Raw genomic sequence first — 21,733 nt, 5'->3', positions numbered from 1 at the left:
CACACACACACACACACACACACACACACACACACACACACACACACACACACACACACACACACACACACACACACACACACACACACACACACACACACACACACACACACACACACACGAGAGAGCTCGAGACACTTCCAATTTGATTAAACCAGCGATCATGTTTCTTAACTTAAAACTAAATTAAATCCACAATATCTTTCTTGGTCCAAGCCGTGTCTGGCTGTCTGACCCAAAAAACAAGAATTTCAGACCGACAAACGATTTTGTCGTCTTTCCTTTTCTTATTTGAATAAATCTCTTTCTCCCATGTCCGTTTCTCAGAAAACAGTTTATAAAGTAAATCATAAAATGTATTTCAAATTCATCCACCCACCATTGTTCCTTCACAAAAACAAGCCCATGTAGCACAAACAAGCAGGTGCTGTCATTGGTCAAAAGCCAGTGATCTCACGGGCCTGAGGGCGGAGCAGGCCCTTCTATAGAGCGTCGCAGTCCCGCCTCCTACCCTGGACCAGGAAATGAAACCCAATGCATTATTCTCATAGACATTTCTTAAAGTATTTATTTAAAGACGGTTACGCCGCGGACAAAGCCAACTCGAGTCGTGACAACTCATGACAACACAAACAATATTTTGGACCAAACAAATAATTAGAAAGAAGAAAAAAACGGCAGGTTACAACACTTTTTTTGTTGTTTTTCTTCTTTGTAATTATTTGTTTGGTCCAAAATATTGTTTGTGTTGTCATGAGTTGTCACGACTCGAGTTGGCTTTGTCCGCGGCGTAACAGTCTTTAAATAAATACTTTAAGAAATGTCTATGAGAATAATGCATTGGGTTTCATTTCCTGGTCCAGGGTAGGAGGCGGGACTGCGACGCTCTATAGGCTCTGGGGTGGACAAATATTAGCCTAAATGGTGAGTAAATCAACGGAGGCGTGTCATGTCAGCTGTCAATCACTCAACTCAATGAAAGCCAATGGAATCAGCCCATTTTGACATATTTGGTGTGTTCTTGTAACTATGTGATGCCGTTGCTGCTTTAGATTCTACCAGCATATGAAAGTATCCCTTCTAAAACATTTTAATTTCTCATCTTTACCCCATAAGATAGGGAGGGCTAAGCCCCACCTGCCCATTGATACCAGCCATCCCTGCCACGTTATGGCGATTACCTCCACCCCATTCGACTGGTATCATGTATATAATCGGCGAAATCATCCGTTATCAGCACGTTTGAATGGTGCCAAAATGTTGATACTGGCATCTTCACTGTTCAGTATGTCATTATCTGCGATTGTAGCATTGTCATTATCACTGATGTCCTGACGGAGGCGCGCCGTGTCTGGTGGCCATGAGCTACGTGAGGCACCGCCGAGCGAGGCGCTAGCCGAGCGAGTCGCCGTGCCGAGCGTTGCGAATTGCCTCCGACAATACACCCATAGTAAAGCAGCATATTAACCCCTTGAGTATATGTATGCGCCCTTGAGCACGACATGAAACCCCTCGAGTATATCTGACTGAACTAACTCCGCAAGCTACGTATCATAAATACATTTTAAAATATCTTTACATTATTTTTTTATTTCCTTTTCTGCTAAGCAACAAGCTTAGATAATTTCTATTTATTTATTTTTTTCTTAATTTTTATCCCACGATTTTGTAACCCATTTTTCACCCCTGTGTCAATGATCTAATGTGATCCTGGGCTCTACACACCCTCCGCCAACCTAGTCCCCATATATGGGGGACATGGGGAGAGCAACGGACTTGAACTCGTGCTTCCTTCATGCCTGAGTGTCCAAGTTGCTCCTTTACACCTGACAGGGGGGAGTTTCCCTGGTTGGACGTAGCGCGTGGAAGGAACACGTTATTCCAACCAGTTCCTTTCCCCTCCATCAGGATGATTTATATTTATATTAGGATCAATTAGCGTGACTGTAAAGACGAAACGGAAGTGGGGAGGAGGCTCCACTTTCGCTTTACATTTTACTCATGATAGAGCTTCCGTTGCTCCAGACTGTATGACCGAAGCATTTGCAAATTGCGAGAGGCAACGCGAGAATAATGCCGTAGTAAAAGGGTCTTATTTTGGACAGATCGCCAAAATAAAACCCTTTGGGCAGTATTATGCGTGTCTTAAGTACCAGGTCCTATTACTTAACTTAAGACCTGGAGGCGTGATCAATGCCATTTGGCTATTCTGAGTGGCCAAACAGCCTTGACCACGCCTCCAGGTCTTAAGTTAAGTCATAAGACCCGGTACTTAAGACACGCATAATACTGCCCATATGTCTCTGACTACGCCCCGATCTGGAAAAAGTCATCCATGGCCTCATTAGTCATCCAGATTCGACCACTGTAACCCTCACACTCGGCCTCATCTCTCTCCAGACTACAACTCCTTCAAAGTTCTGCGGCCATATATTTGACCGGCACCCGAAGACGGGACCACATCACTCTCGTCTTAACCCATTTTGACCTGAGATCAGATTCTAAAAATGTCTTCTACATCCTGAAGACTTTTCTGAAAAAGCTTCTATATGTCAGTCGTTCTTCGATTTTTCAAAAATAGCAGACCTACAAGCTCGTAGCGCGCCACTCGGTGGCACGCTATGAGCTTGTAGATCTGCTATTTTTCAATAACTAAAGCATAACATAATGCTAACACCAAAAGGGGTTCCCGCCCCAAAATGGGTTAATATCCCTTCATTGGCCTGCCAGTCAAATATAGAAAGTTATCTAAAGTTCTCTAATGTTTGTCGTGTGCTCACACACATCTTTCTAGGTTCACAAAGAGGTGCTAGATCTGTGGTTGCTATAACAACACATTCAAACCTCTGCCGCTTCCTGGGGTGGCCGTGAATATGTCACCATCAATCATCACTGGATCAGGGAAAATGTGTGTGTGTGTGTGTGTGTGTGTGTGAGTGTGTGTATATGTGTGTGTGTGTGTGTGTGTGTGTGTGTGTGTGTGTGTGTGTGTGTGTGTGTGTGTGTGTGTGTGTGTGTGTGTGTGTGTGTGTGCGCGGCTCGCACGCTGATGTAAAGGCCATTTCTGTTGACAGCAAATGCAAGAACCTGCACAGACATGATTCTTTGTTGTTCTTTCACTTTGTCACTTTAGCATGCAGCAGAGAGGCAGCTAATTTGTTTTAGTCATAGTCTTTTCTATACATTTTAATTTAGTTTGAGACTTTGAGTTTAGTTTCAATTTAGTTTGAGTCAGTGCGCGACACGTTGTAGATCTGCTATTTTCAGCAAGCAACAAAGCATAAAATGGCTTGTCTTTTAGTTACCTTTTCTCCACTAGTCCCTCCTTAACATTTTAGTCTTTTTTTTGTATTTCTTGACAAAATTGTCAATACAATGTAGTCATAGTTATCGTATAGCTTAGTTCTCAATAAATGCTTAGGCCTGACTCACACCTTCACAACAGATTGATGTATAGCTGATGCATGAGACTTGTTTACTGATGCAAGCTCGCAATTAATTTCCAATGGGAGTCACATGGTTTGACACAACATTTTTGTTGTATGAGGGGGTGAGGGGCAGTCGAAACACTAGTAGTGGAGCAGATTAAGTCAATATATCATAAGAATCGTTCACTTGATGGTACAAGCACCAAAATTGGCACACAAGTGCTTCGGAACCTACTCTCTCAGAAAAGTACGTTGTCCACTTGAAAAAAACAAAATGGACACCATTTTTCAAGATGGCCGCCATTCGAGGTCGTTTTAAACCGTGTTTGAGCTATATTGAGCTATACAATCCTATTTTGATGGCCTATACATCGAAATATATGTTTCTGAGTATGATAAATTCAATTCTGCATTTAGAACATCAAAACTATTTAATATTATGATGATACAATGGGAATTCAACGATATAATGGGGCATATTAAGTCCATATTCCATAATAATCCTTCACTTGGTGGTACAAGCACCACATTTGGCACAAATGATGTCCAGGATGTACTTTCTAAGAAAAGTACGTTATCCAGCTGAAAATCCAAGATGGCCACCAGTTTTCAAGATGGCCACCTCGTCAAATAAATACGTATAACTTTAATGAACAGAAATGTGTGATCCACACATTGATCCAAACATCAAAATGAATGTATTCTGACTGGAAGAACTCAATGGTGTCAATTATTTAATTCCAATATGGCCGCCAGTTTTCAAGATGGCGGCTATTACGCAACTCAAAATTAGCGTTTTTGGAAGCTGTCTGATCACCGATATTGTTGAAGGGCAACATCATTCATTGAAATGCTGTGATCAAGCTCTATTGGTTTGTAATTTTGTATATAAGAGTTATGTCAAAGCACAACCAGGACACACTGGTGACATCACTGCTGTGAGACTCAGCATGGGGTTCAGTGTATGCTTGTAGCGTACTAGCTGTAGTTGTGGTTTACTAACTGTTGTAGTGGTGTAGCTACTCACTGTAGTTTGTAGTATACTTTAGTGTCCTAAATGCTATCTAATAAGCCCCTGTGTATATCTCAACTAGAAGTTTAGTTAGTTGTAGGATTGTAGTTGATAGCCGCACCTGAATTGACAGGATGTGTCAGCATGGGAAAGCTGAGACAAGGGTAACAGGGATTCAGTTACCTGGATGGTGTACAGATCGCAGAGGACTTGCACTGGATGAATGGTCGGGCTAGGTGTAGGGCACCAGATGCTTGAACCTAGATGCATCCCATATTTCAATGTGCTTTGATGTTTTGTACGGTTGGGTGGTACAAGGATATAGCCCTCAGCCTTTAACCGTATAACACAAGATGTTCCGCTACTAAAACTGATTGGAGGAAGTGTGTCAAACAGATACGAAAGAGGAGTTGAAGTCTCCCCGTATTTCCACCCCATTCGACCGTTATCTCTGTATTGGATAGGCAAAATCCTCCGTTATCAGCACCTTTATACGGCCAATATGGCCATACTGGCATACTCACTGTTTCAGTATGTCATTATCACCTATTGTGACGGGTGATAATGGTATTTTTGTGTCACTGATGTCAATGACGGAGGTGCGCTGTGTCTGGTGGCCTTGAGCCACGTGAGACAACGTGCCGAGCGTTGCGACGGCCACCAGACCCGGCACCGCCTGAGTTACGTCCCGATAGGCAGAGGATAGTATAGTAGCCCCTAGTTTCCATGCGCTGACAATAGAGTTGGAAATGAAACGTTCAGCCAAGGGTGAGTATGCCAGTATGGCCATATTGGCCGTATTCCAAGGTGCTGATAACGGTTGATTTCGCCTATCCGATACAGTGATAACGGTCGTGCCCATCATGTTAGACTCATCCAGATTGGATGATGGAGGTGGCAGTGAAGATACATTGAAGCAAAACAGTACAAAGTTAGTTAGTACCAAAAAGTACCAAAATTGTCGGCCAAATGTTTAGCAACGGAAACTCCAGTTTTCCACTAAGAGAGCAGCTGAAATTCAGAAAGATCCTGGTGACGGACATGCAAAAATTCGAAGAGTGCAGTGGATGTGATCTCCCCCCATCGAAGCCCTGTATGACGATCGTTGTGTCAGCAAAGCTCGTGGACTTATGAGGGACCCAAGCCATCCCAACCGCAGAGATGCTTGCGGATGCTGCCACATGGAAAACGTTTTCAGTCTCAAAGCCACTGGAAATAGACTGCAAATAAGCTTCTTTCCCCAAACAATCAGATACATGAACGAACTGATAAGAACCGGGGCGAAAGTTTACTTAACTTTGCTACTACAGGGAAAACATGCACATATATATGTTACTATTTTTCTAGCACTCTTTATTCTATCCCTTTGTTTGCTGTGCTTGCTGTGTTTTTTGTTGTTTGCCATCTATGCCGCTGCATTGTCTGTAAGGAAGCCAAACTAAAATAAGTTTTACTCTTATGTACCTGTCCTGTACACAAGATGTAACAATAAAGTCCAACCTTGAACCTTGATCTAGGTTCAAGCATCTGGTGCCCTACACCTAGCACGACCGTTCATCCAGTTCCATTTAAGTCCTGTGCGATCTGTACACCATCCAGGTAACTGAAGTTCCGTTACCCTTGTCTCAGCTCTCCCACGGTGGCACATCTTGTCAATTCAGGTGCGGCTATCTAACTACAATACTACAACTAACTAAACTTCTAGTGGAGATATATACAGGGGCTAATTAGCATTAGGACACTAAAGAATACAACAAACTACAGTGAGTACACTACAACAGTTAGTAAACCACAACTACAGCACTGAACCCCATGCTGAGTCTAACAGCAGTGATGTCACCAGTGTGTTCCTGGTTGTACTTTGACATCACTCCTATATAATAAAACAAATACAAATCAATAGAGCTTGACCACAGCATTTCAATGCATGATCAATGAATGATGTTGCCCTTCAACAATATCTATGATCAGACAGCTTCCGAAAACGCTAATTTTGAGTCACGTAATAGCTGCATCTTGCAAACTGGCGGCCATATTGGAATTAAATTCCAACACCATTGAGTTCTTACAATCAGAATACATTCATGTTGATGTTTGGATCATTAACACAATTTTACTTCGAAAACCTTTTTGTTGTTTTGTTTTTTTGCATTTGACGAGGCGGCCATCTTGAAAACTGGCAGCCATCTTGGACTTTCAGCTGGATAACGTGCTTTTCATAGAAAGTACATCCTGGACATCATGTGTGCCAAATGTGGTGCTTGTACCACCAAGTGAAAGATTCTTATGGAATATTGACTTAATCTGCCCCAGCTTTTTGTTTAATTCCCATTGTATCATCATAATATTCAATAATTTTGATTTGCTAAATGCAGAATTGGATTTCTCATACTCAGAAACATACATTTCCATGTATAGTCCATCACAATAGGATTATTCAATCAAACTATAGTTCAAACACTGTTTAAAACCATTTTGAAAGGCGGCCATCTTGAAAAATGGTGGCCATTTAGTTTTTTCAAGTGGACAACGTACTTTTCTGAGAGAGTAGGTTCTGAAGCACTTGTGTGCCAAATTTGGTGCTTGTACCATCAAGTGAACAATCGTTTCAGTAATCTGCTCCACTACACAGCCGAAAGCCGTACAACAAAAATGTTGTGTCAAACCATGTGACTTCCATTGGAAATGCATTGGGGCGGCCATGACACTTACCCTTTGTTTACATCTAGCATCCAACAATGTTGTATGCTAGATGCGAAGGTGTGAGTGAAGCCTTATCCAGTTTTCCTCAGTGAAAAGAGGTAGTAAGTCGAAGAAACATTTTCCATCACAGTATTTTTCGACAAAATCAACACTTGAGGTTTCCATGCACTCACGCGGTGGAGCTCTGCATGTCGGACCAGCTCCTGGTGAAGGTGCTCCTGAACTCGCTCAGAGCCGTGATGCCCAGCTTCTGTTTGAGCTCCGTGTGCTGCTTCTCCTTGGAGGTCAACACCTGTCTGAGGGTGGAGATCTCCTCCTCCAGCTGGTAGAGAGACACAGAGAGACACAGAGCGAGGTTGAGGGAGAGAGAGAGAGAGAGAGAGAGAGCATGGCTTAAAACACTAGTACTGGTTCCCAGACAGTGGGTTGGGACCAATTTGTGGGTCCCGCAATTTTTGCAACCCCTTTTTTCCACCCAGTGTCAATTATCTAATGTAATCCTGGGCGCTACGCTTCCTCTGCCAACCTGGGGAGAGCAACGGACTGACCTCGTGCTTCCTTGCATACAGTATATGCATGGGAGTCCTCCAAGCCGCTTCTTTTCACCTGACAGGGGAGAGTTTCCCTGGCCGGATGTAGTGGAGTGGAAGTAAAAGTACTGGAAATTGGAAATACTTGAGTAAAGTTTAAATACCTCAAAATTGTACTTAAGTACAGTACTTAGGTAAAAGTTACGTTCCACCACTGCTACCGACTGCTCCACCATGCCCCCCGTGGCGGACACATCTTTATGGGTTCATAACTTCATGAAGGAAATTCCATGAATTAGAAAACAAACGTTTGAAAAGTATAGTGAAAATAGCCGATCAACAACATGTGAAGCGACGCGCTGTGAGCTTTCACTAAAGATCGGGTCCCGGGGAAGACATCACATTTCTCTATTGAGTCTCGGGCTAAAAGGTTTGGGAACAACAGGATTTAAGTTCTCAGTCATTTGGATTACAAATCATTTGCATTGCAGCATGTCTTCTATATAAATCATGCCATGCGCCCAAAATAGGTTGGGTGAAATCAGAAAATAGGCTTATCTACGAGTCTACAATACAGCCTGTTTTCGGTTTAAGATTAAAGGGTATAGGGCCAATTTGAAGTGGTTAAACTGTCATGGGTTCCATCCCGGGCACCACTAACTCAGTGTATGAGTAGCACGGCTTGGGTGCGGCAAGTCGTGCGGTAAGTACTGGGGGCTGATGGTAGGTCGTGTGGCACTGCAGCAATCCATCTCCCAGGGGTCTATAGCGCATTGTAACTGGGATAGACTCCATCTCCCAGGGGTCTATAGGGCATTGTAACTGGGATAGACTCCATCTCCCAGGGGTCTATAGGGCATTGTAACAGGGACGGACTCCATCTCCCAGGGGTCTATAGCGCATTGTAACGGGGACAGACTCCATCTCCCAGGGGTCTATAGGGCATTGTAACGGGGACAGACTCCATCTCCCAGGGGTCTATAGGGCATTGTAACGGGGGCAGACTCCATCTCCCAGGGGTCTATAGGGCATTGTAACGGGGACAGACTCCATCTCCCAGGGGTCTATAGGGCATTGTAACAGGGACAGACTCCATCTCCCAGGGGTCTATAGCGCATTGTAACGGGGACAGACGCCATCTCCCAGGGGTCTATAGGGCATTGTAACGGGGACAGACTCCCGCGTTATCGGTGAATACGGACATTAAGCCACTCCCATTTGCACACTCTCAGAGGTGCAAATGGGATGTGCGTGTGCGTGTGCGTGTGCGTGTGCGTGTGTGTGTGTGTGTGTGTGTGCCTGACCCTGGTCAGTTCCTGGTAGATCTCCTCTCTCTCCTCCTCGGTCAGCATGGTGGTGACCACATCGGACGCCATGTCCTCATCGACCTCTCTCAACGGCTGGGAGTCCAGAAAACCTGCCGCCCACACACGCACACGCACACGCACACACACACACACACACACACACACACACACACACACACACACACACACACACACACACAGGATTTGAATTAGAATTGGTGCCTTTCTTTTATTTTTTTTGTGTTTGAAAACATCTGGAGCAATTAGGGGTTCAGTGTCTTGTGTCTCAGGACACTTCGACACTAACTCTGGGGGAGCCCGGGTTCGAACTGGGAACCGGCCACTCTACCCCTGATCCACCGCCACGCCCTGTGTGTGTGTGTGTGTGTGTGTGTGTGTGTGTGTGTGTGTGTGTGTGTGTGTGTGTGTGTGTGTGTGCGTGTGTGGATGGTGGTGGTGGGGTCCACTTATGCAATCTGTGCTGGTTAGACTGCAGGGTCTGTAATCCGGATTAAGAGATTATGTAGCCTTAACTCTGCAGACCGACACTACGAGCTGACACTCACACACACGCACGCGCACGCACGCACACGCACACGCACACACACACGCACACGCACACACAGGTTTGTATGTTGTAGGTTTAGGACGGTAATAACTGCCTTTTTTTACCTCTTAACTAGTGGCATTGGTAATTTGACCCCTAAAGTTAACCCCTAGAGTTGTACTTAGCCAAAATTTCTACTAGCTCACAACACGTCACATCTGAGCGAGCTGGAAGATATATGGCTATTGGGCATGACTCCAACGCCCACTGCTTAACCCCCTCCACCTCTGAAGGCCTAATCCTAATATCCTCAACTGAATGTTTCCCTAATTAATCCAATTCAATTCAATCTTTATTTCAGACTCATGGCCCTCAAAAGTATAGTAATACAAGTTTGTGTGCGTACACACCTGCACAGACACGCACGCACGCACGCACGCACGCACGCACGCACGCACGTGCCTGCTGTTTCAGAGGGCAGAATGAATTTGAAGTGCCAATATGGTTTTGAAGGATTTAGTGAATAAATAAATCCATATAAAAGAAATTAAAAAAGCATTTAGCCACTGGGCTGCATGGTTGGGTTCTCATGAAAACATTCTGTTGCCGATCGTCAGGCGGAATGTCCCAAACCATTCCTTTTTTTTAAGAATATATAATAATAATATAATATTTATTATTATCCCATCTGTGTCACATTAGCTTTTAACTATTATTTGAACCGCTGACCCATTGATCATTGGACGACCTGCTCTACCTCCTGAGCCACAGTACAGCCGCCGACGACTTATATCTCGCTTGAAAGCCAGAGACAAGAAATGTTCTGAATTTCTAAAATGCAAGTCAAAGCTCGGCAGGCGCTTCGACAGTGATCTCCAAGCTCAGCTGGGCAACCAAAAAACATCGGGAACCTCGGGAGCTCTGGAAGCTATACTCAACAATAGGCATGCGGTCAGAGACTGAAAACCAGATTTTCAAACATCATTCAACATCAAATCGAACGACACTCTAATCACTGACAAGCTTGATGTGGCCAACTACTTAAACATCTTCTTTACAAACATAGCAACAACGTTGGTTAACAAACTGCACTCCCACTCCGGGCATTTTGTTGTAGAGCAAACTTGCCTAGGTGTATGCAAAGAAAAGATGATCTTAAACTGGTAATGGTAACAAATGATGAGGTAGGTATTTAAAGAATGGAGAGCCCTGCAACCCCACAAGGCCACTGGCCAAGACAATATTTCCTCCAAATTTCTCAGAGACTCAGCCGTCTCCATATAGCTCCAATCATCACCCACATAATAAACCTCTCCATCAAACAGGGACGCACGAGATCACACTCACGCACGCACGCATTTGCACTTATAATTACAGTAGTTAAGTAAATGTACTTAGTTAATTTCCACCACTGTCGATAAGAAAGGCGACTCCCATGTATACGTACCGGGCCTGGGGCGTCCTCCCTCTTCTAAACGGCAGCATGAAAGAGTTAAAGATCATAGTGATGTTAGTATAGCAAGCACACACACACACACACACACACACACACACACACACACACACACACACACACACACACACACACACACACACACACACACACACACACACACACACACACACACACACACACACACACACACACACACACACACACACACACACGACACGCAAGCACGCCACGCCACGTCACGCATGCACACGCACACTAAGGCCTCACTCAGACCTTTAAAACATTGATGCATGCTTGTTGTATGAATGTTGTGAGTGTCATGGCCGCCCCAATGCATTTCCAATGGAAGTCACATGGTTTGTAGTCCACATTTTGGACTACAAGCTGTTGTATGGCTTTCGGCTGTGTTTCGACTGCCCCCCTCCCCCTCATACGACACAAATGATGTGTCAAACCATGTGACTCCCATTGGAAATGCATTGGGGCAAGCTGTGTCACAGCCTTTGTATACAACAAGCATACATCAATCTGTTGCGACCGTGTGAGTGAGGCCTAACTTTGAGAGTGCTGCAGGAGTCAGAGACACACGAGCGATATCGTCTCTGTCGGGTGGAAACCTCATATGTCCAAAAGTGCTACTTTTCAGGATTCAAATTCGGAAGCATCAAAAGTCGCACGTCTGCAAGCTCAAAGCGCGTCGCTTGCAGACCTGCACGTTTTGACGCTTTTGTGTGACGCTGTAGTGTGATCAAGTAGGGCTTTTTTAAGATATGTTTATTGACAATGTACAGTACACATTATCACATCGAAGTAGGGCGTTTTTTTAGAATAATAATACGAAAATAAAAAAACTTTAAGATGAAGTTAAGACTACGGCGATACGAGGTTTCTGCCAGACAGACAGCAGCGCTATATTGTAACAATTCAGAATAAATGTGTATACTACAGAACATATATGTCAGACTAATAATAACACACAGCAGAGGTGACTCCAGTGCACACAGCTATACAGTCAGTCTACACAGCAGTCGTTTCAAACGCAGCATCCCACCAGAACAGAACAGAACAGAACAGAACAGAACAGAACAGAACAGAACAGAACAGAACAGAACAGAACAGAACAGAACAGAACAGAACAGAACAGAACAGAACAAAACAGGGCACAGCACTCTATAGCAGGAAGATCTTTTTCACAAGACTACAGTGTGTCACACAGGAAAGGAACAAGCGGATCTGGTTTCTCGGGTCAACACAGGTCTAATGCTTATACACGGCTGGCTATAAATGAAGCACACGTACTCTTCGTTGTCTCGTTCAACCCGAGCATCAAGGCCTGATCGAGGCCCGATTCAACAACATTGTGGGGGTTTTGGTTCTCAAAACTTTTCACGTCAAGGACCACATAGTGAAATTCTCCTTTAAGCCCTTTATAAACCATATTAAATCCACAAGCTCACAATATGTCACATGTGAACTTACAGATCTGCTATTTTTTGTTGTTTAAAAGAAAAATGATATCTCTGCTGTCGGGAAGAAACCACCATTTTTCAGGAAATTAAAAATATATATTTTTTCCACAGGAAATGAAAAAAACCTTTAACACAAAGCAATACTGCCTCATCCATGTTGGTATTGTGACTTTATATACTGGCAATTACTTGCATGAGAGGGAGAGAGGTGGTGGAGTTAGCTGCTTTAGCTTTAGCAAGTTTGAGTTTGGCCGAAGCACTTTTTAAAACTTTTCATTGGTTGAATACCAACACACAGACGTAAAGGGTGACGTAAAGGGTGTTCAATCAATAGCATTGATTCATGAAAAAAAAAGAATAAAAAACCTCACAAAATGGAGTTGGTGGTTTCCTCCAAACAGCAACGGGTACTAAAGCAGCCGTGAGGAAATCAGACCTGTGCTGGACTTGGATGGAATCCAGATCATTGCATGTATTCCTCTGGGTTGAATGGAAGCAAAACAGTTTGCTAGCTCACTAAGACGCTATAATCACCCTGCAGAACACTGGAATACACATGCAAGACAGAGCAAGGTGAAAGCATGCCAGACTACTCACACCGCAAAACCAAACCAGCCTTAACTGAACTGAACCAGACTAGTCTGTAGTATGCTGCTTATAGCTCGGAGCCTGGGTGACTGGGCCTGTGTGCCTCACCATGCTATCACAGGATGATTCAATGAGGTATTCTAGGGACACAAGCAGCTGTACGGTCTTTGTTAGCCACCCCTCCTCGAGAACCGTCGCTCAAGCTCATGCAGCGACCCACCGCACAATATAGTGGACCATTTGTCCTTCTAAATCAGTCCTTCGTTGACCGCGCCTGATGGAGGGGAAAAGGAACGTGTCCTTCCACGCGCTATACGTCCTACCGGGGAAACTCCCCCCCTGTCAGGCGAAAAGAAGCGGCTTGGTCTCCTCGTGCGTTGAAGGAAGCATGAGGTCAGTCCGTTGCTCTCCCCAGGAGTGTAACTCCCAGGATTACATATAGACAATTGACACCGGGTGAAAAATAATGGGTTACAAAAATCGTGGGATAAAAACGTAAATAAATAAAATACTAGGCCCTTTTTACGCCCAAATCTCTTCGCCAAAAACAGTAAATCTACAAGCTTGTGTACTGTAGATCGGCTATTTCCTGGCGGATGTTTGTACAGAATATTATTCTGTACAAATTATTATTATTCTATGACACGCCCAGAATAGGGATGCTAGGATTCAAGTGGCAGAAGCTACTGCATTCCTTAAGGTGGCCTTACACTAGCCGTTTTTTTTTTCAATCTGAAATCTGATAGCACCACACACTACAGGATAATCGGAGTGGGGCAGAGCAAATATCAAACATTCTTGATGTTGATCGGGCCGATCCCGATCGCGTTTTGAGCGGTCGGGCACCCCCGAGCGTCAAAAATGCCCGATTATCGGCTAGTGTAAGGCCACCCTTATTGACAGCAGCAGCAACTGGAGAAGGGAATTCATTTATCAGGGTATGAGTGACATTTTGAGAGGCAACATTAACAAATAAAAAGCCTGAACAGAAACTTTTTTGTAGTTGTATCCCCTTTAGTTTCTATTGTTGCAAGCAAGGCTCCCAGCCCATGTGGATATCTCCCTCTCCATCCAGCTGCCCTCTCCCCACCAGAATACGGCCAATAGTGCATCACCGTATGGTCGATTAAAAAACCGTCCTAAAGTGGAAGCAGTGGTGTGAATGTCTCCGCAACCGGAGCACTGAGGAATAAAAAAAAAAAAAAGGAAAAGCCAAGGTGATCCAATCTGCAGAAAACCTGCGCCCTCAAGTTGCATGCGTGACGTGCCCATGTGGATCTGGCTCAGAGCTAAAGCGGCGCCCTCCTCCTCCCCGCCCGATCTGGCAGTGAGTTGTGTTATTTAGCACCAACATTAGGACAAATCAAATGGTGAAAGTATAGGGAGGTCCTCAAGGCACGTCCCACTGCGGGAGGAGACCCCGGGGCAGACCAAGGCACAGTTGGAGGAAACACATCGACTCACTGGCCTTGGAACGTCTCGGGATCCCCCAGGAGGAAGTCACTAATGTTGCTCCGGAGAGGGAAGTCTGGAGCGCTCTGGTGGAGCTGTTGCCCCCGCGACCCGACTACGGATAAGCGGTTGAAGATGGATGGATGGATGAATGGCGAAAGTAGGGAGGGGTGGGGTCGGGGGGGGGGGGGGGGGGGGCGTGGGCGGGTGAGCTATAACAATGATATTATACGCCACTGAGTGGAACATAAACTCTATGCTATACTCTATGGGCTCTATCTATAGTCTACTGTCCCTTTGTCACCTGTAGCTTCCTGCAGCTGCATGTCCCACGTGGCGTCCATTACCACAGAGACACGGGACACGTACCGGGGCGGGACGTCCCGGTACGCGGTGTCCTCCTCAGCAGGGGGACAACCGCTACCTCCGTGCACTGCAGCCGTCGGTAACATCTTACCCTGCGTGGCGGCCGAATCCTCCGCCAGGCCGTCCCCGTTTAGGGACAGGTGTCCCCCACCGTGCCAGCCCTCTGTACCCAAATCATCGCACGGGAAAGCCGTGCCCTCATCCAAACCTGGGGCAAAACGACAGCCAGAGCGCATTTCAAATGCTCGCGGGGACAAACCTCGTCGAGGAATGCTTGACTGTTGTTCCTATTGTTGATGTTATGTTTAATATACAGTATGATTGTCAAGTGTCAACACATGAAACTGGAATAAGCGTTGGGGCAAAACATATGGTTTTCATGTATGAATTCAAGTGTGAGATATTTCCTATATACAGTACATTACAGTACTATTATTATTAAGTCAATGACTGCCAAGGACGTGTTTTGACGCATGTCAATCCAACACACATGCACACACACACACACCGCCAAGGACCGCCAGTGTTTACGCCAGAGGCCGCTCTTCGTAAGACCCGTAAATAACACAACAACTCCAGCCCCATCCGATCTAATGATTTAAGCTTTTAGAAAAATCTATACAATTCATGTTGACCTGATCTCTATACTGTGTCGTACGGTGGTGTGTCTTGCAACGAAAATAGCTGATCTACAAGCTCACATACTGTAAATAGTGGTGCAACAGATAATAATTTAACTAATCGACGATATCTGATTAATTGAATTGAATTGATAATTAAAACATTATATGTAGCTTTTAGCGAAGGTTCAATAAGGAAGCTCTTAGCGCTTCATTCGGGTTAACAACACTGGCCTAGTCGGCATCACTTCCGTTTTCCCACCCTGTCAAAATCCTTTCATTCACAAATCCAAGCGTGAGCACTTTATAGCCAATCTAATTCTACTATCTATCTGCAGCAGCCAATCAGTGGTTAGGCTCCGTTGTTTAACATGCCTCTATGCACGCTAAATGCTCGTGGAGTCTAATCGTCAAAATAATCTTCTTTTCGAAATAAACATTTTGCTTGCTCCAAATTGATGTGATCTCTCCTTTTATTAGACGATGGTAATGAAATAGTCAATTTGGGGGGGAAGTGAAATTAATTTAGTATTTTCTTTTCCTTTATTTATTTTTTTTACCGCTAAGTACAGCATCAATGGCCATGTCCAGTAATCACTTAAAACAGTATACAAAACAAAATGCTTGCTAATTAGCAGCATTTGTTGCACTTTGGACTGACTTAATTGAAAGCGATCTGAGCGCACAGCCTTGCTCTGCACTCACAGAGAGAGAGAGGGAGAGAGGGAGAGAGAGAGAGAGAGAGAGAGAGAGAGGTGGATTAGCCTAGCTCTCTGGGCTTAGCCTTGACTTAATGCACTCAAACAGTATATAGCCTCCTCAGCCCTGCTGGAGGTATGAATCTCCCCATTTAGACCTGACATCGAAATTTAAAACATATGTCTTCTAAATCATGACAGTTTTCTGAAATACCTATAAGTGGTGCTCAATATTTCATGTCAAGGACCCCAAAAATGATATGAAATTGACCGCTGACCCCCATCTGAAAATATGTTGTTCCAGGGACCCCCCAGAAGCAAAGATTTGAGTGAAAAGCGATTTGCACCACATTTTCACGATTTAAAAAAAATAGCAGATCTACAAGCTCGTAGAGCGGCACCCTTCCCATATCGGAACATCTTCTGCTTCGGACAAACAGTGCAGGGCTATATCTTACCCCTTATCCCTAAACTTGTATGCCATTTTTTACTATTTTGAAAAACCTTTTTAAAATATAGTTCAAATCGCCGTCGCCGATCTATAAGCCCACAACGTGTCTAACTATAGTTTGTTCGGAGAGAGGCATCCGAGGTAAAGTTCAGAGATGACCTATCCGAAGCTCGGAATGACGGCAATTTGTAGTTATTCAGTCGTGGTACTAGGTACTAGTATAAAACATATTTACTCAAGTACCGTACTTTTAATTTTGAGGTATTTTTTTTTTTTTTAAACTATTATTCCAATTTTCTACTTCACTACATCTCAGAGGCAATTATTAAACTTTTATTCCACTACAATTATTCTTAGTGTATGCAGTGAGATTAAATATTTGGGCCAGTATCATCTCAAATGACCTCTCTGATGACAAGGACATACAGTACCCCACTGAGCATTTTATGGTCTAATAGACGTCTAATATTCGTCTAAAGGGCCGTCTAAAAATGGGATAAAAAACGTCTAAAAATGAAAGTTTTTTAGACGTCTATTCTTAGATTAGACGTTGATTTTTTTTTAAAAACAATTTAATGTATTTCTTTTGTGGCTTTTTCCTTTATTTTATATTTGTTATGGAGGGACAGACAGTAGGCTGACAGGAAATGGGGAGAGAGATGGGGGGTGACATGCAGTAAAGGCCGTCGGGATCGGGAGTCGAACCCGCGGCACACTGCCAGACTGGATTACCAGCCAAGGTGCCTGGACCGCTGAGCCACGGCCCAGGCCAATTAGACGTTGATTAGCGGTTGATTAGACGTCTATATATAGACGGTCTACGTTTAAACCACTAATCAACCGCTAATCAACGTCTAATCTAAGAATAGACGTCTAAAAAACTTTCATTTTTAGACGTTTTTATCCCATTTTTAGACGCACGTCTAATAGCCGGCTATTGCTCAGTGGGCGTATATAGACAGCGTCTAAAGCTGTATGCTCAAGGAAACATGCTGTGTCGAAAATTCAGCATGTGCTCAGTACCGGTGAAGATACTGTATCACGTTTTAAATCCTTCTGTACACCCCTTTATCTGCCCACCTGTGGTGTCGCTACAAACAAGCCAGTATCAGACGATTGACAGTGGCTTATAATGACTGTATGAAGGTTGCTACTGAGAGCGCCAAGAAGCTCCAGTGCAAGCCATATGTTTGTCAGTGTTGGGATACACAGTACCCACCTGCTCTGCTGTGGTACGCAATCTATAGATGTATGTGTAGTAGGGCATCTGAGTCAGTAAATCATTGATGTCATTACTAACCCGATACGTAGTTCAGTGGCGTTTCCATGGGAATTACATTTTGGGCAGGCAAGATGTGTTAACTCATTTTGGGCGGGAACCCCTTTTGGGGGTTTTATTTCTATTGTATATTTCTTTCTATATTCTTTTTTATTTATTATATTGTTGTTTTTCGCTGTGATATGGATTCCCCATAGTCTGGAATAAAGATTTAATTGAATTGAATGTTCGAAACCGTTAGTTATTGGATACTTTGCAGATTCACTAGACTAGATCATTATTATTACAAAACATACATTAACCGCTTCAGACATACAGTGTAAAACTTTGGCAATTTGAAAATAGCCAAAGTAGCCTTTTGTATATCTTCAAAAGATTTGTATACATACATTAGAAAGCTCCTGACATTCTGCGTAGTGGGTACTTTTTATTTTGATAACTTTGTACTTTTTCTGCCTTTATTCGATAGTGTACTGATAGCTGACAGGAAATGGGGGGGAGATGGGGATCGAGTGACACGCAGCAAAGGTCGTCGGGATCGGGAGTCGAACCCGCGATACGCTGTCGTAGCCTAGGTGCCCGGACTGCTAGGCCGACCCGGGCCAAATATGATCATTTTGGGGGGCTCCCCAGTTCAAATATGATCATTTTGAGGGGTCTCCAGTTAAAATTTGATCATTTTGGGGGGCTCCCCAGTTCAAATATGATCATTTTGAGGGGTCTCCAGTTAAAATATGATCATTTTGGGGGGTCACAGCCTGAATAGTTTGACAACCCTTAGGGCCGATTCATACTCCTATGTATTGCAGAAAAAAACTGGGTTCTGGAAAGGTCCTAGGGACGACTTTAGTTGGGCTCTATAAAAGTTAATTCATACTCCCTCACGGCTAGCGCAGAAGGCGCTTGGAAATATTAGAGGTCCTTGACATGAATATGTTTTGTGGCCGGTCAATGAGCTTTGTGTTGTGTCACAAACAGGCAAGTTCTGTGTGTGTGTGTGTGTGTGTGTGTGTGTGTGTGTGTGTGTGTGTGTGTGTGTGTGTGTGTGTGTGTGTGTGTGTGTGTGTGTGTGTGTGTGTGTGTGTGTGTGTGTGTGTCAAACGTGGCTACACTGTGTGTCATAGGCTCAATGTCAGTTTGACACATTCAGTAGATCTTGTGATGTTTTGTGGCCAGATGTAATTTCCTGGGGTTTATTAGGACTATAGTAAATAATTAAAAAATAAATCGCTATAAAATGTTGTAAAAGAATACATATTTAGCCCCATGCTCGAATGCCCCCGCCCCCTGTCAAAAACAGCTAAAATCCCTAAAACGAAAGAAAGCAGCAAATGAAAAAAAATGACACTCATCTTTTAGTTTCTCTAATAACATCCTAAAACATGAACCTTGGTTGAAAAAAACTAAAGTTGTCCTTTAAGTATAGGTTTGTAAGTACAGCATTACAGTATTTGTTTAATTGTTAAGAAGTTGAGAACGAGTGTGGGAGGAGAGGAGAGGAGAGGAGAGGAGAGGGGAGAGGAGAGGAGAGGAGAGGAGAGGAGAGGAGAGGAGAGGAGAGGAGAGGAGAGGAGAGGAGAGGAGAGGAGAGGAGAGGAGAGGAGAGGACTGCAGCCAGATCGCACGGCCAGCGAGAGGCAGCTATACTGCTGCCCACTCCAGGCCACAAGTATTTGGAAGTCGGCTTGTGTCTCTTCCAAACTACCCGTGTTTCCTTGGCTTCACGGCCGAAATTTGAACTCAAAGCTGGGCTGAATGAATGAGGGAATACCGCTGTAGTGGCGAAATGATTTCGGCACCGAAGCGCCGACTTTAGGACGGTTCCCACCCCCCGAACCTCGAATGACATCACATTGTAGTCTCAGAACCGAACGGATGGCCGTATGAATCAGCCCTTATAGTCTACCAAGCCCCCAGTGAGGCTCTCCAGCGTTGAAGCACTCGGCCCTAGTGGTTGGAGGCGTGAACTGCATGCGGACCCGTGGATTCATGACGAGGAAACCCCGTGCAGCTGGGCTTTAACATTGAGCGCTCGGTTGCACTTCCACATTTGACCACCAAAATGTGGTGGTCAAATGCAGAAGTAGAAAGTTCTTCCGGGTGCTTCAAAACACCACTGAGCAACTTCCACTGAAATTAATAGCGGGGGGGGGGGGCTATCGCTCCGGTTCAGTCTCTATCCTTGTATTACTCTGTAGTCTACAGGGAGGCACTGTATAGACATCCTTACCCTGCAGCGTGGCGGTGTTAACCCATTCCTCACCGGGACCCCACTCCACCACACCATCCCCCAGAACACTAGAGTACAACTCTGATGACACAACATGGCAACCCGCAAGGCAGCGTGAATGAAGGGACACAAGAGAAAACTGGTTATGCATAATTATGCAGCACGCGCATGCACGCGGACACGCACTCGCCGCACGCACACATACACACATACACACATACACACATACACACAATAATGTATTACTGTACTAACAATAATGAGTGTAAAACAGTACAGTAAGTAATGCATCAACATCAACTGAAGCATTCAAAACATTACTAAAATGACACATCTTCGTGTGATAAATGACGTAGTGGCGGAATGGCATATAGACTGGCATACTCGTCCATACCATTTTAGGCGGTACTTTTTCGATACTGGTAATGGTACGGTGTCACGCACGCACGCACACACGCACGCACGCACGCACGCACACATACAGTGGGGTCCCATATCTTTCTTCCTCAGTCTCAAAGTGACATTTATCAGAACCCAGGGGTACCTCTGTTAGACACACCCACAGACCCACCCTCAGATTCTCAGCCACACCCACAGGTTTATTTTAATATGTGGAGTGGCCATTCAACCACCAGGTGGCTTCATTTTGTACTTGAGTAAAAGTATCAATACTGCAATATAGAAATACATTGAAATACATACTGTTACAAGTAACAGTCCGGTATTCAACATTTACTTGAGTAAAAGTACAAAATTATTGGTATCAAAGTGTACTTAAGAATGTCCCATTTCAAGTTTTCAAATGTATACAAATCTTTTGCTCTGCAAAGCATGCAGAGCCATTACATTAAATGATAAGTGGTATCTGTGTTTAGCTAGTTCTACTGTAAAGTACACAACTGTGAAAATGACATATTATCATATATCATAGTAATACATTTGTCTCCTGTGTTGACTCTACTGTGCAAAGTACACACTGATTGAATATGTTATTAACATTTGCAACAACAACTTTCTAGTTATTTTTAGTACACTTTGATAGCAATACTTTTGTACTTTTACACAAGACAAAGACAAAAAATTATCAGCCTGCCGCCTGCCTGCCACAAGATCATTTCACAAGATCAAGTGCTTCCCCTCCCCCTGTCCCCCCCAGGTATAAAGACAATAGCAAGCCCCATGCATTAATGTGTCCTGTGCCCTGCTGAGGACAGGCTAAATACAGGCATTTTTGGGTACAGAGCCTGCTTTTAACTAATTATAATAATATATAATGAAATTAATGTCATAAGAATACACAACTGTATTACAGATGTAATGTACTTAACATACAAAAAGAAAGTAGAAAATACACTTTATGCATAATGTATCATTTAAAGTTTTCAATCTTTTGAAAACAGCAGATCTACATTTCCACAACTCTATATATATATATATATATATATATATATATATATATATATATATATATATATATATATATATATGAGATACTACGGTAAATTAAAATTAAAAGGTTGAGTATGGGTATATTGTTTCACTCCTTGACAGCAGCAATGACAATCCCTAAAACTGCAGTGCAAATTACTTGGCTGGA

The 21,733-nt window shown here is 43.8% G+C and overlaps 1 protein-coding gene across 2 annotated transcripts in view; it reads right to left on the bottom strand.

The window, feature by feature from the left end:
* tpd52l1 (tpd52 like 1) overlaps positions 1-21,733 on the bottom strand; it is a 49,675-nt gene that overhangs the window by 18,242 nt on the left and 9,700 nt on the right. For both annotated transcript variants that reach the window (XM_079526804.1, XM_079526805.1), the window contains exons 2-3: positions 8,978-9,090; positions 7,317-7,465 (exon numbers count right to left, since the gene is read on the bottom strand). In XM_079526804.1, coding sequence (XP_079382930.1) covers positions 7,317-7,465; positions 8,978-9,090 — 262 coding nt within the window. The remainder of the gene's footprint in view (positions 1-7,316; positions 7,466-8,977; positions 9,091-21,733) is intronic.

This window comes from Electrona antarctica (genome assembly GCF_951216825.1).
Source record: "Electrona antarctica genome assembly, chromosome: 17".
Classification (NCBI taxonomy): domain Eukaryota; kingdom Metazoa; phylum Chordata; class Actinopteri; order Myctophiformes; family Myctophidae; genus Electrona; species Electrona antarctica.
Note: the sequence above shows the minus strand (reverse complement) of the source record. Positions and strands in the feature narration are given on the sequence as shown.